This window comes from Triturus cristatus, chromosome 2_1 (genome assembly GCF_964204655.1).
Source record: "Triturus cristatus chromosome 2_1, aTriCri1.1, whole genome shotgun sequence".
Lineage (NCBI taxonomy): Eukaryota > Metazoa > Chordata > Amphibia > Caudata > Salamandridae > Triturus > Triturus cristatus.
Window position 1 is genome coordinate 1,183,746,281 of NC_140581.1, and position 15,495 is coordinate 1,183,761,775.

The 15,495-nt window shown below is 51.0% G+C and overlaps 1 protein-coding gene across 2 annotated transcripts in view; it reads left to right on the forward strand.

Moving 5' to 3' along the window:
- The window catches only part of DNAH6 (dynein axonemal heavy chain 6), a 2,458,578-nt gene that overhangs the window by 2,201,185 nt on the left and 241,898 nt on the right, over window positions 1–15,495 (forward strand). For both annotated transcript variants that reach the window (XM_085636629.1, XM_085636630.1), the window contains 2 exons: window positions 8,095–8,233; window positions 9,191–9,310. In XM_085636629.1, coding sequence (XP_085492755.1) covers window positions 8,095–8,233; window positions 9,191–9,310 — 259 coding nt within the window. The remainder of the gene's footprint in view (window positions 1–8,094; window positions 8,234–9,190; window positions 9,311–15,495) is intronic.

Genomic DNA, 15,495 nt, shown 5'->3' on the forward strand with positions numbered 1-15,495 from the left:
TTTATGGAGTGGGTGGACTTACTGTTCCTGTAGATATACTCAGTGGCTGCTGGTGGGCAGATTGGAATGTGTGTGCCATTGATGCAGCCTATGACATGCGGGAACTGTGCCATCTGGTAGAAGTCTGTCTTGGTTTTCAGCAGTTCAGCCTGTGTGTTTGGGAAGCTAATGTAGTGTTGCATTCTCTGCATCATGGCATCCAGGAACTTCCTGAAGAAACGGGACAGGCAACTCTGGGATACCCCGCCTACCGCAGCTATCACCCCCTGGTAACTGCCAGATGCGAGTAGATGGAGGCTACACAGCACCTGCACATGTGGTGGTATGGCGTGCGCCCTTGTTGTTGGATGGTCCAGGAGTGGGTGCAAGTCCCTCATCAGGTCCATGATGATTTGGGGGTGTAGCCTGTACCTTTCATGTATCTCAGCCTCAGTCTGTTAGAAGAGTGTGATGCGCTGTCTGTAAATGCGCTCCTCCCGTCTCCAAATCCTCATACCTGCTGCCTGTAGACGTAGGCGCCTTGCAATCACATAGAGAGCTGCCATGGTGATCACGCTGTTGCATTTTGGGATTGCTTATATGCACTGTAGCTGATTACCACCTGCTTTCACTCAGTGTTAAATACCGACTCTTAAATACCGAATTTCATGCAATTCGGTAATACCGAATTTACCTACATCTCTTTTCTCGTTTTACCATTTCCTATTTACCGATTCGGTAAATAAGAATTCGGTAATTCCGATTCGGTAATTTAGAATTCGGTAAAGATGAATCGGTATTTACCGATTCATAATTACCGAATCCTGCTTTTTGGCCTCCTACATCTCAATCGCCTAAATACCGGTCGGTAACGTGATATTTACCGAATTTCGGCCGTTACCGACCGGTATTTAGCTACCTACATATGGCCCTAAGTGTTTTAACTAGCGGCAAGGACTTGAAGCAGTTACTCAGTTAACCAGTTCTAGTCATCTTTCAATAGGTTGTTGTATTGCACTGCTGCAATCGTTTGAAATTTGGTACTCATTTCTGATGGTGGAAATTATCATGAAGAAAAAGAATACAGTTTTAAATTTACACGAAGATCTATACATTTTATGAATGATCTCTGGCCAGTAATGAATTGTGGCAAAATTCCTATAATCCAGAGTTGAGATTTAGATAATGGGTGATATTCAGTCCTGCAGATTCTGTGATAGTAAGCTCACTGTCAAGAATTCCTGTCATACAAGGGAAACACGCCCTTATGTAAACAGGAGAGCTGTTACCTAACTCAAGGGGAACACGCCCTTATGTAAACAGGAGAGCTGTTACATAACTCAAGGGAAACACGCCCTTATGTAAACAGGAGAGCTGTTACATAACTCAAGGGAAACACGCCCTTATGTAAACAGGAGAGCTGTTACATAACTCAAGGAAAGCACGCCCTATAAAGGGAGGAACCGGGAGGTACAAGGCTGTCGGATATTGTGTTTACACCGACGTACCTGCTTCGTGAAGAGCAGTGTTCCGGAGTGGTGCTCCAGTAAGGCAAGAACGGAGGTAGGTCGAGTCGTTACTCCCTGGGCCGTGTCTTGCCCCATCGTCACCTGTGAAGGACCCGGAAGCTCTACCGGTCAACCATTGAGCTTCGCTTTTTGACTCGGCTGAGTCCAAGCGCAGTGGCGCTTTTGCTGGTTGGAGTCGTAACTCCCAGCCCGACCAGAGACACAGGGACTGCCAGCTGTAACGCACACCAGGAGGTGTTTGCCGCGTTACAGACTCGGAAGTCCACAGGATCGATCGAGCGGCTGCTCTCGGTTCAGTCTTCTTGCTTGTGATTGGGGTATCGGTGACGCATCACCAGGAGGTGACTCCGCGTCCCGGTGCAGTCTGAGGAAGAGGTTGAGCGGCTGCTCCCTTCAGGTAGAGACCCCGGCTGGGTGTTTCCCTGACTCCTCGATTCTCCCCAACACTCTTCGTGCCCCTCACAGCCTACCGATTGGCATTGTCGGCCATTTCATTTCTGCCCTCTGTTGGCATACGCCGGGATCGGCGTATATGCAGAGGACGGTTAGGACCATCCGTGCTGTGGGCTGGTAACGTACTTAGCCTGGAGGATTCCAGTGACTATAACTTTTGTTTGTTCTTTGTATTTTATTTGCCTTCATTAAAAGAACTAACCCTTCACAAGTGGTTGCGTCCTCATTGTCGTGTCTGTTAAACGATCCTGAGACGTTCAGGGCGTTACAAAATATCCGACCTTAATAACACTAACTGTCTCCCGGTCGATAACAGACATGGCAACACTTGATGATGTGCTGGCTGCTTTAGCGGCCATGCAAGTTGAAGTGGCTGCCTCTAGGCAAGAAACAGCCGATGTAAAAGCCAGACTGGATGCTATCCAAATGGACCCGCTCACGCCCAGCACCTCCCTCACGAACCAGACCCCTGAGGTAGTAGTGGAAATGCCGGTAGCCATCCCCTTGGCAACACCAGAGAGGTACAGTGGGGATCCTAACACAGTGCAGGTATTCCTCACACAAGTGGCGCTACATTTATCGTGCAAACCAAAGGCGTTCCCCACGAGTCAGGCTCGTGTGGCTTTCCTTATATCCTATTTGGCTGGAAACGCGGCACAATGGGCCGTACCTCTGGTGAGCAGGGACGACCCCCTCTTATGTGATTGGGGTGCTTTTCGCGAGGAATTCCTGAAGGTATTCGACAGAAGGGCTGACTCGTACACGGCGGACCGTGAAATGCTTGAGTTGAGACAGGGATCCAACGACCTGGTGCAGTATCTCAACGTGTTCCGAAGGCTGGTTGCGGAAACCAAGTGGCCTGTTGCTAAACAGACGGCGCTCTTCCATCAAGGGCTGTGCGATGAGCTCAAGGACGCCGTGGCTCATATTGACCCTCAACCCAAGACATGTGAGGGCCTTATCAAGCTGGTATTACGGCTGGAACATAGGCTAAGTGAAAGAAAGGGGGATCATGGGAGAAAAGGAAAATCCCTTCCATCCTATGTGACGGTGGGAAGTCCTGAAACTTCCACCGCATCCAAGGGAGAACCCATGGACATCAGCGCAATACGAGCGAGCCTCACAGCCACGGAGAAAGAGTCACGCCGTAAACAAGGATTGTGCCTATATTGTGGCAAAAAAGGCCACTACGTACGTGAATGCCCTGCCAAACCGAAGACGTCACGTTATCGGGCCAACCGGTCGGTAACAGCCGTGGTGGACATACCGGCGGAAAACTAGAGGACTCCAAGACCAGAGAAGGGGCATCTCGGAGTCACTCATCCATCCCTTCACTTTCCAACTCGGTCACTAAGGGACAACGACACCTGTTTATCACGGTGCACGTGGGAGTGCATGACCAGTGGATACCCCTTGTGGCCATGGTGGATTCAGGGGCCACTGGCATGTTTATGGACCACAACGAGGCATGCAGGCTAGGGCTAGTGCTTCTTCCCAAAGCAGTACCCGAAGACGTCTATGCGGTAGACGGAAGGCGATTGGTGACGGGGCCCATCGGACAGCACACGGGGGTCCTTCCGATGAGATATGGGAGGAACCATTTGGAACAAATCGATTTTAACATCATCCGAGCGCCCCAATATGGCGTCATATTGGGATTGCCGTGGCTACAGAAACACAACCCCTTTGTGGATTGGCCAACACATCGCATCGAAATGACGTCACCGTATTGCATCCTGCATTGTGGAATAAGAACGGAATCCCTTGACGCAGATGAGAGCGGGAGTCAGACGGTGGCTACAGCGGCAGAAAAAGATGTGGCTCTCCCCCAGGCTTATCACAGTTTTGAGGATGTATTTGATGAGGTGAAGGCGGAAGTGCTACCACCACATAGACAGTTTGACTGCCAGATCGACCTGGTGCCAGGGGCCAGCGTTCCCAGCGGCAGGCTGTATGCCCTGACAGAGCCTGAAAACGTGCATCTCCGGGGGTACCTGGATAAACTCCTCAAGCTAGGATTCATCCGCCCGTCCAAGTCTCCGGCCGCCTCGCCACTCTTCTTCATCCCGAAGGCTAATGGGGAGCTGAGAGACTGTGTGGACTTTAGGGCATTGAATGCGATAACCATAAAAAATCGGTACCCCTTGCCTCTCATCAGTGTACTTCTGGAACAGGTCAAGAAAGCTCGTATCTACACCAAGTTGGATTTGAAAGGGGCATACCATCTGGTACGCATGAGGGACGGAGACGAGTGGAAGACCGCCTTTAAGACCAGGTTCGGCCTTTTTGAGTACCTCGTCATGCCGTTCGGTCTGTGCAACGCCCCGGCAGCCTTTCAGTACTTTCTGAATGAGGTATTCAGAGAGGAGTTGGATATCTACGTGGTCGTATATATCGACGACATCCTCATCTATTCGTCCAGTGTGGAGGAGCACGTACACCACGTCAAAGCTGTGCTCCAAAAGCTGAGGGAAAACATGCTGTTTTGTAAACTCAGAAAGTGTGACTTCCACGTCACATCCGTGGAATTCCTCGGAGTGATGCTGAGTCCAGAGGGACAGGAGATGGCAGAACGAAAGATCAAGGCGGTGAAAGAATGGCCGGTGCCCCAAAGCGTGAAGGACGTCCAAAGTTTCATTGGCTTCGCCAACTTTTACAGGCGGTTTATAGATGGATTTTCAGGAGTGGTGGCCCCAATCACACAGCTACTGAGGAAGTCCAAGGAGTTTGTCTGGTCCCCTGAAGCGAACAAAGCGTTTGAGGCCCTGAAAAGCGCCTTTGGTAAGGCGCCGGTGTTGGCTCACCCCGATCCGGATCTCCCCTACGTGGTGGAAGCGGACGCGTCGGATGTGGCGCTGGGGGCTATCTTGTCCCAACGCAACCACGACACAGGGGTGCTTCATCCCGTTGCGTACATGTCCCGCAAACTCAACGACGCCGAACGCAACTACCATATTGCGGAGAAGGAGCTTCTCGCAATCAAGGACGCCTTCACCGAATGGAGGCATTGGTTGATGGGGGCAAGACATGTGGTATCGGTGTACACGGACCATCGGAACCTACAGTTCATGACGGCCACTAGACACCTTTCTCCCAGGCAGCTGCGGTGGATGATCTTCTTTGCGGGGTTCAACTTCCGCATCACATATCGGCCGGGGACGGAAAACCGGAAGGCGGACGCCCTGTCCCGTCAATCTGCAGTTAAGGAACCATTGCCTGCAACCGAGCGTTCCATCATTTCCCCGAGGATGGTATTGGGGGTTATCCAACCGGATACTTTCCTGAGGGGAATAAAGAGAGGGATCAGGTCATTCGCATGGCGGAGGTGGCTCCTCAGTCACAGAGAATGGCAGCTGAAGGACGGGATACCCCTGAAGGGCAGGTGCCTATTGATACCCACGCCTAGGCTAAGGAAACAAGCATTCATCTGGTGCCATGACTCTCCATGCGCAGGTCATTTGGGCTTTGAAAAAACGGTGGCTAGCATGGGACGGCATTTCTGGTGGCCAACCATGAGAGTGGATGTCAGGAGGTGGGGACAGGAGTGTCCTACGTGTGCTACCATGAAGGCCGACCATGGCCGAACCCAAGGGCTCTTACATCCACTTCCGACCCCGGATAGACCATGGGATAGCATATCACTGGACTTCGTGGTGGGCCTACCGGTAGACCAGGGGATGACGGCAATACTGGTGGTGGTGGATTACTTGACGAAAATGGGGCACTTCATCCCCTGCAAGAGAGTCCCTACGGCCGGGGAATTGGCGTCACTACTCCTAAAGAATGTGGTACGACTGCATGGATTACCTGGGGTGATCGTGTCGGACCGGGGGTCGCAGTTTACTGCGCAATTCTGGAAGACTTGGTGCACTGCGCTGCATGTTAAGACCGCCCTGTCCACCAGCTACCACCCTCAAACGGACGGCCAAACCGAGCGCCTGAACCAAACGCTCAAACAGTATCTGCGATGTTTTGTGGACCAGGGCAGGGAAGAATGGGTCGACTTGCTATGGGCTGCAGAGATAGCCTATAACAACGCCACTCACAGCTCCACACAGTCATCTCCGTTCTATAGCAACTATGGCCAACATCCCAGGTTCTTGCCATTTCTACATCCGTTCAGAGAGGACAGGATTCCCGCCACAGCGGACAGGGTGGCACACATAAAAGACACGTTGATGCGCTCAAGGGCTGTCCTAATAGAGGCCAAGAGAAGATACAAGGCTGCGGCAGATAGGAAGAGAAGGCCCGGGCCACTGTACCGCACTGGAGACTACGTCTGGATATCCACAAGAAACATGAGGTTTCGAAAGAACAGTGTGTTCCATCCCAAGTACATGGGCCCCTATCGAATTACCAAGTGTATGGGTCCCGTGAACGTGAAGGTGTGCTTGCCCCAGTCATTGCGGATACACCCTGTCTTTCATGTATCATTGCTCAAACCAGCACCCTCCAAGCCGTCTGGGACACCTAGGCCGGTATGCGTGGAGTCGGAGGTGGAGTATGAAGTGTCGGGCATACGGGCGTCCAAATGGCGCAGGGGGAAGCTGTGGTACCTGGTTGCGTGGAAAGGCTATGGCCCGGAGGAGCATTCATAGGAACCGGCTGAAGGGGTTCATGCTCCGCGCTTGGTCTCCTTGTTCCATCGGCGTTTTCCTGCCAGCGCTGGACCCGTGGGGAGCCGCTGAGAGGGAGGATGTACTGTCAAGAATTCCTGTCATACAAGGGAAACACGCCCTTATGTAAACAGGAGAGCTGTTACATAACTCAAGGGAAACACGCCCTTATGTAAACAGGAGAGCTGTTACATAACTCAAGGGAAACACGCCCTTATGTAAACAGGAGAGCTGTTACATAACTCAAGGGAAACACGCCCTTATGTAAACAGGAGAGCTGTTACATAACTCAAGGAAAACACGCCCTATAAAGGGAGGAACCGGGAGGTACAAGGCTGTCGGATATTGTGTTTACACCGACGTACCTGCTTCGTGAAGAGCAGTGTTCCGGAGTGGTGCTCCAGTAAGGCAAGAACGGAGGTAGGTCGAGTCGTTACTCCCTGGGCCGTGTCTTGCCCCATCGTCACCTGTGAAGGACCCGGAAGCTCTACCGGTCAACCATTGAGCTTCGCTTTTTGACTCGGCTGAGTCCAAGCGCAGTGGCGCTTTTGCTGGTTGGAGTCGTAACTCCCAGCCCGACCAGAGACACAGGGACTGCCAGCTGTAACGCACACCAGGAGGTGTTTGCCGCGTTACAGACTCGGAAGTCCACAGGATCGATCGAGCGGCTGCTCTCGGTTCAGTCTTCTTGCTTGTGATTGGGGTATCGGTGACGCATCACCAGGAGGTGACTCCGCGTCCCGGTGCAGTCTGAGGAAGAGGTTGAGCGGCTGCTCCCTTCAGGTAGAGACCCCGGCTGGGTGTTTCCCTGACTCCTCGATTCTCCCCAACACTCTTCGTGCCCCTCACAGCCTACCGATTGGCATTGTCGGCCATTTCATTTCTGCCCTCTGTTGGCATACGCCGGGATCGGCGTATATGCAGAGGACGGTTAGGACCATCCGTGCTGTGGGCTGGTAACGTACTTAGCCTGGAGGATTCCAGTGACTATAACTTTTGTTTGTTCTTTGTATTTTATTTGCCTTCATTAAAAGAACTAACCCTTCACAAGTGGTTGCGTCCTCATTGTCGTGTCTGTTAAACGATCCTGAGACGTTCAGGGCGTTACACTCACGTTGGTAGGTTTGCTTTTGTTAATTACTTACCTATGGCTTAGAAAAGATTGACGATTTTGGCAACTTTTTAGAATAGGGCTTACAGTTTCACTATATATTGTTCCAGCAAAGAATCAGTTTAAAGGCGTGAAGATGACAATTATTTGCAAAACCGTGATTAATTAGTTTTGACCCTGCTCTCATCATAATTGTCTCCTAAAAATATTCTTAATTATTACCTGATATTGTCATTTTAAATGCTTGTGAGGTTGCCGACTCAAAAGTCTAAAAAGCACTGCTTTATGACTCGACTAGGTCACCACTATTGGGTGCTTCAGTGTTCCTTCATAATGATTGAAAATAGGCAAATCCGAACAAAAAGAGCATTTCGAATATTTAATTATACATATTTATTTTATTCAGGAGAGGAAGAAGTTTGGACCTCTTGGCTGGAACATATGCTATGAATTCAGCGACAGTGACAGGGAGTGTGCTTTACTGAATCTAAACCTTTATTGTCAAGAAGGAAAGTTACCTTGGCCAGCACTTATCTACATCACAGGTAGATGAACTTTGATTTATCACTTTTTGTTATCCCATTGGTTGCTTAGAAATGACAAGTGTCCCATAACCTAATGAAATATTATGTTACTGCAAGAAGCATAGTTACACTGTATTGAAACATGTATTTGTCAAGGCAGAACCTAATTTTAATATGTAAACATATACTTAGTTCTCTGGGTCAGCCCTCTTGTTTAATGTCTCCACATACCAAGGTGACAATTCTGTATCAAATCTGACTTTGAATCGCTTCCTTTAGTTTGATCACTACCGTGATCCAAAAATGTGTGTTTAAGATGGCTAGCCATAGGCTTCTGTGTAGTACCCAAAGTGGACTAAGCTGCTGCAATATGGTTTTTGCTTATAGAAATTTACAACTATCAAAGAACGAGGAGGAAGTGGGAGAATTAGGACAGGTTCGGATGGTGATCCTAAATTCTGTGGTCATGTAGTATCCTAAGTTTACGCTCAGTCTTGGTGTGGCCTTGAAGATTAGACACAGAGGGTCTTTTGGCCAGTGAAATAGGAATGCGATGGGAAAATGTGATGAGTTATAATAACTATTGTTAAAGCCAATCCATTTATAAGTGGTCATGTTGTACAGAGTCTACAGTTTCTATCTGAAAAGTATCAACAATGTGAATTCAGGATGTACATTATGTAAACTATAGACCCAAGCTCTAACAAAACCTGAAATAGAAGCCCTTATCATACAGGGAGCATGGCTATTTAAATAGCAACAAGATAGCCACGATGCAGAAGCACACTTTGCAGTAATGGAGTAAATGAATATGGGTTTATTAGTTAGTCCCGTGAAGTGGTAAAGGGGTATAGAAGTAAGACATAGAAAATAGAAGAGTGGGCACCACATGATGTAAACATCAGAGATGCTGTGAGACTAAATAAAAATAAATTACATCAATATATATAATGTAAATGTAATACTGATCATTTCCAGGTGAAATTACATACGGAGGACGAGTCACTGATGCTTGGGACCAAAGATGCTTACGGACAGTGCTAAAACGGTTCTTTTCTCCTGTTACACTTGAAGATAGCTATAAGTATTCTGACTCAGGTAATAGGATTTCTTTTTTAATATTTTAATGGCAATATTTATATATATATATATATATATATAATACAATATTATAGGTACAAATGTCTGTCCTATTTCTCATTTTCCATTCCTTGCAAAAGTAAGAGACTCATATCTGAAAGAAACAGTTAGGTATACCTTAGAATTACCCCCCAGGTGTCAGATTGGATCCGGAAAGTTTTTCGTCAGCAGTACCCCTGCGCATCGAAAGGTGGCGTCGGTCGGCTCCACGTTCGACGTTGGCGTCATGGTCGCCGGGATGACGTTGCAGTAGCTACATAGACGCCGCACTCAAGCGCTGACGTCAGTTCTTTCTTTTTCTGCGCCAGCCAGTGCAGGTCCGGAGAGAGTGGGGCCTCCAGTCATTTTTTGACTGACTTTTTGGTGACTTTTGTCAACACTGTTTTTGAGTCTTCGACTCCTGGTGCACGTCAGGGATGCCCGGCTTCAAGGCTTGTGGTTCCAGTAGCTGACTGATGTCGTTGACGGATCTGCACAGTGTGTGCCTATTCTGCCGGGAGCGCTACCACGACCCCAAGTCGCACTCCGACTGCCGGACCATGGATCCGAAGTCTTTGTGGAGGTGGTTTCGAAAGCTTCTCGATGCCCGGCAGTCGACTCCGCACACCTCGAGGCCCCGGTCGCGTAGGAGGTTGAGGGACTGGTCGCGGAGCCTCCATCATTCTTCCAAGTCTTCGCACTCGGAGTTAGGTAAGTTGAAACACAAGAAGAAGTCGAAGAAGCATCGTCGCTCTTTGACTTCTCCCTGTCCGTCGGCCGACGCGATGAGGGATGCCGGTGGTGCCCCTCCCGCGGCTCCGCATGTGGAGCCCGAAGGGTCGACTCCGAGTTTCCCTCACTTTCCGGGACCTGGAGCGACCCCTGCCCAGCTTTGTCAATTTTACGAAGCAATGCATGCCATCTTTGGGCAGCCCAACTCCACAAGCGCACCTTCAGGCCCCGCAGACTCGGCTGGGGGTCCTGGGCCTTCGGCGCCGGCGGCTCTGTCCTCGGCACTGCAGGGTCCCCTTGGTTCCAGGCCTGGATATGCTTCGGCGCAGATCGACCTACTTACACCTCCCCCGGCGCCATTTCCACCTTCACCATGTCCACAGCCATTGCCGGTTGTGTCCCCAGCCGGTGTCGACCTGACCTCCACCTTGAGGTAGACACGGAGCCGTACCGGTGTCGACTGACACCGGACCTGGCGCCGACGGGTACTTTTGTGCCCCTGTTCTACCCTGGCTCTTTGAGACCAGATTGGCAGCCAGAGGAGAGTAAGTAGGACTGGGAGGGATCTGGAGACCCTCTAACTGACCAGTTGGGCTATGAACCGGACTGGAGAGAGGAACTGGGGGAAGCCAGTGGTCTGGATACATCACCAGACCTTGGCATGTTGTCTCCTTCTAACGTGGCTACCGAGGAGGGAGTGTCTTAGGCCGTGGTATTGCGTAGGGCGGCCGAGGCTCATAACCTCGAGCTACCTACGGTGGCAGTCAGGACTAACCTCCTGATAGAGGCGCTTCAACCGGCAGCGAGCTCCTCGGAGCTCCTGGTGCCGTTTAATGAAGCACGGACCAACATCTTTTTGGGCACCTGGTCTAGGCCCAACCCAGGGGCTCCTGTAGATAGGATGATTGCACAACGCCACCGCCCGGCTCTGGGCGACCCCACTTTCCTCTCCCAACACCCCACCCCTGAGAGCTTGGTGGTCCAAGCCTCCACCTCCAAAGGCCCATTCACTGACGCACCACCCACCTGATAGGGAATCCAAAAAGCTGGACCATCTTGGCAAGATGATGTTTTCTTCCTCCAGCTGTCGGTAAACACTGCATGTCTGTTGGGTCGTTACACCCACTCCATGTGGGATACGGTGGCACAAGTGCTGCCTCAGTGCCAGGAGGAGGCCCGGGCCGTACTCTCCCTTGCAGTTGCTAAACGGAGAGACGCAGTGAAGTTTATCATCCGCTGTGGGCTGGATACCGCCGACTCACTATACAGGACGATTTCCACGTCGGTAGCCCTTCGACTCTACGCCTGGTTGAGGTCGACTGGTTTTTCAGTGGATGTCCAATCCACTCTTATGGACATGCCCTTTGATGGCCGCTGCCTATTCAGTGACAAGGCAGACAATGCGCTGGAGCTCTTTAAGGACTCTTGGGCTACGGCCAGGTCCTTGGGCCTCTCCATCTCCCGCCCTGCGCAGTCTGCCTTTCGCCCCTTTCGTGGTTACAGAAGGGGCGCCCCACCACATTCCGTCCAGAGCTACAGTCCAGCACAAGCTGTTTAGCCCCTGCGCGGCCGGGTACGTGGGAACCATCGCTGTGGTTCTGGGGGCCAACAGGCGGGCCAGTCCACCACAGCCCCCTCTGCAGCAGCCTCCAAACCCTCCTAGTCCAACCTTTCAGGGCCACCAAACGCCAGTGGGCGGCAGGATTCACCATCACTTCCCCCACTGTCGAACTATCACGTCGGACAGGTGGGTTTTGCAAATAGTCCGAAGGGGCTACTCCTTCACCTTCGAGACTACCCCTCCAGCCATGTCACCTCAGTACCATCGCATGTCGGGGGATCATCTAGTCCATCTCCAACAGGAAGTTTCGGCACTCTTGACCAAGTGAGCCATCAAGCGCGTTCCTGTCCTAGAAGTAGGTCGTGGTTGCTATTCCCACTACTTTCTGGTGCCCAAGAAGGATAGAGGCCAGCGCCCTTTCTTGGATCTCAGGAACGTCAACCCCTTCCTCCGAAAGGAGAAGTTCAAAATGTTGACGCTCGCTCAGATCTTGTCTGCCCTCAACCCTGGAGACTGGATGGTAGCGTTGGATTTGCAGGACGCTTATTTTTACATCCCCGTCCTGCCGGCCCACCGGCGTTACCTGTGGTTCACGGTAGGCCATGAGCATTTTCAGTTTACTGTGCTCCCCTTTGGCCTTACCAGCACCCCTCAGGTGTTCACGAAAGTGATGGCGGTGGTCGCAGCTCATCTGTGCAGATCAGGGGTTCCAGTCTTCCCCTATCTCGACGACTGGCTGTTGAAGGCGGGCTCGCCCCAGGCTGTTGTCTCCCACCGCCAGACTATGGCCTACCTCCTGCATTCGCTGGGTTCTCCATCAACGTGCTGAAGTTTTACCTGACTCCCTCTCAGAAGCTCCTCTTCATCGGAGCGGTTCTGGACATGACGCAGTTTCGGGTCCATCCTCCCAACAGCGAGTCCGGGATATTTGAGCTATGATTCCGATCTTTCATCCTCTGTCCCGGGTTTCAGTCAGGATGACCATCAGGCTACTGGGCCTGATGGCCTCCTGCATCCTTCTGGTGGACCATGCCAGATGGAATATGCGGGCTCTGCAGTGGGACCTGAAGTTCCAGTGGGCACAACATTAGGGGAACCTGTCTGATTGCATCCAGATCCCGGAGGGCACTGCACACCAATTGCAGTGGTGGCTAACGAACCAGGATTGGGTCGGCGGCAGATCCCTCTCCCTTCCCCAACCAGAGTTCACAGTGGTGATTGATGCATCACTTCTGGAATGGGGTGGCCACATGGGGAAGGCAGAGATCAGAGACCTCTGGTCTCCGGCGGAATCCGGGCGCCACATCAACCTTCTGGAGCTTTGGGCGATCCGTCTTGCACTCAAAGCATTCCTTACCCCTGTCTGGGAAAGAGTAGTGCAGGTGTTCACGGACAACACTACGGCCATGTGGTACTGCAACAAACAGGGTGGGGTGGTGCCGTGGACCCTATGTCAGGAGGCCCTCCTCCTCTGGACATGGCTGGAACATCAGGGCATATCCCTGGTGGTTCAACACCTGGCAGGTTCCCTGAACGCCAGGGCAGACAAACTCAGACGCAGGTGCATGATGGATCATAATTGTCATCTTCACTCAGAGGTGGTGCAAGGTCTCTTGTGACAATTGGGAGAGACTTGGTTAGATCTATTCGCCACGGAAGATACCGAACAATGTCAGCAATTCTGCACGTTGGAATGTCCAAGGCGGCACACGCTATGTGACGCTTTTTGTCGCGAGTGGAGTTGCGGTCTTCTATACGCCTTTCCGCCTATACCACTTCTGCCCAGAGTGCTGAAGAAGATCAAGCGCAACCCGGCCCAAGTCATTCTTGTGGCTCCAGATTGGGCAAGAAGAGTCTGGTATCCCGAGCTGCTTCACATGGCCATCCATCCTCCGATCAGACTGCCTCTTCGGGAGGATCTACAGTTGCAGCAGCATGTGACGGTTCTCCACCCGAACCTGTCCAGCCTCCACCTCCTTGCGTGGAGATTGAATGGCGGCAGTTGACGTTGTTTGACCTGCCTCCCGAAGTCTGTGATGTTATCTTGGCAGCCAGGCATCACTCCACAAAGACAGTATACGCCTGCAGATGGAACAAATTTGTAGCATGGTGCACAGTAAAGGCTGTGGACCCCCTTTCCACACCTTTTTCTGAGGTTTTCTTGTTCCTCCTTTCTATGACCCAGCAGGACTCTGCTCTGGGCACTCTAAAGGGCCACCTCTCAGCCATTTCAGCCTTCCTTAGGCTTCCTTATCAGTTTTCTCTTTTCAAGTCCCCTGTTGTAAATCGCTTCCTTAAGGGCATTACTCCTCCTGTGCCCCTCGTAATTCCCCAGTGGCACTTGAACCTGGTTCTTGCATATCTAATGTGCTCTCCCTTTGAGCCGCTACATAACTGTCCTCTCAGGCTTCTGACCTTAAAAACTGCTTTTTTGGTGTCCATCACATCTGCGCACAGTGTGAGTGAGCTCCAAGCACTTTCTTCTAAGCCTCCTTTTCTGACTGTTCAACCAGACAAGGTTGTCCTCCGAAATCGACCGTCCTTCCTTCCCAAAGTGGTTACTCCTTTCCATATAGGACAGACCATCACTTTGCCTACCTTCTTTCCACCTCCACATCCTTCCAAAGTAGAAGAGAGGCTCCACCACCTGGATCCAAAACGTGCGCTTTTCTTTTACTTGGATCGCACAAAACAATTGCGGATGGATGACCAGCTCTTTGTTGGCTAAGTGGGCGCCAAAAAAGGTTGGGCCGTGCACAAACTGACCATTTCCAGATGGGTCGTTTGTGCATCAAAGCTTGTTATTCCATGGCAAAGAAGGAGCCTCCAGTGGAGTTGCGAGCCCATTCCACCAAGGCGACGGCAGCTACCACTGTTTTGGGATGTAGAGACCCACTTAATGACATCTGTCACGCAGCTACGTGGGCATCGCTGCACACGTTCACAAGACACTGCTGCCTGGACAGCCAAGTCCGGAGAGACGGCTTCTTTGGCTGTTCTGTTCTCCAGGACTTAGTTTGCAGACCTATCCTACGGGGTTGGTATTGCTGGGGTATTTATTCTAAGGTAAGGAATCTATAACTAAATGTTTCTTTCATATGAACAAGTTACTTACCTTTGGTAATGATATAACTGTAAAAAACATAGGTTAGTTATAGATTCCTTACCGCCCCACCCATCCTCCCTGTTCTGCGAACTGACTTATAAGGTTAAGGACTACCTTTCAGGGCCCTACTTCTGTGCACCAGTGGTCAGTGTCATGCATGGCTCTGCGCTTCTTGCGTGGAAAGTTGTGTACAGAACTGACGTCAACGCGCAAGGGTGGCCTTTATGTAGCTACCGCGACGTCATTCCGGCGACCACGACGCCAACGACAAACGCGGAGACGACGGACACCACCTTTCAACGCGCATGCGTACTGCTGACGAAAAACTTCCCAGATCCAGTCTGACGCCTGGGGGTAATTCTAAGGTAAGGCATCTATAACTAACCTATGTTCCTTACAGCTATATCATTACCGAAGGTAAGTAACTTGTTCGTTAATGCCATTCTAACCATCTTCTTAGATGAAAAAAACATTCTGGTAATTTCCCAGAATGGTTTTAGGTCACAGCAGAGTACTGAGTCAACTCTTCTCGCAGTCACCGAGCAACTCCACAGTGTCTTAGATGAAGGTAGTTCCACTGTACTGATTCTACTTGACCTAAGTGCCGCTTTTGACACGGTTTGTCACAACATCCAGCGACTGCGAGAGATTGGGGTTGTTGTCTCTCCTTTTACCTGGTTTTCATCTTTCCTTGCCGACTGCTCTTTTTCGGTGGTGTCTCTGCCTTTTAGTTCCAACTCGCACACTTTACACTACGTTGTCCGA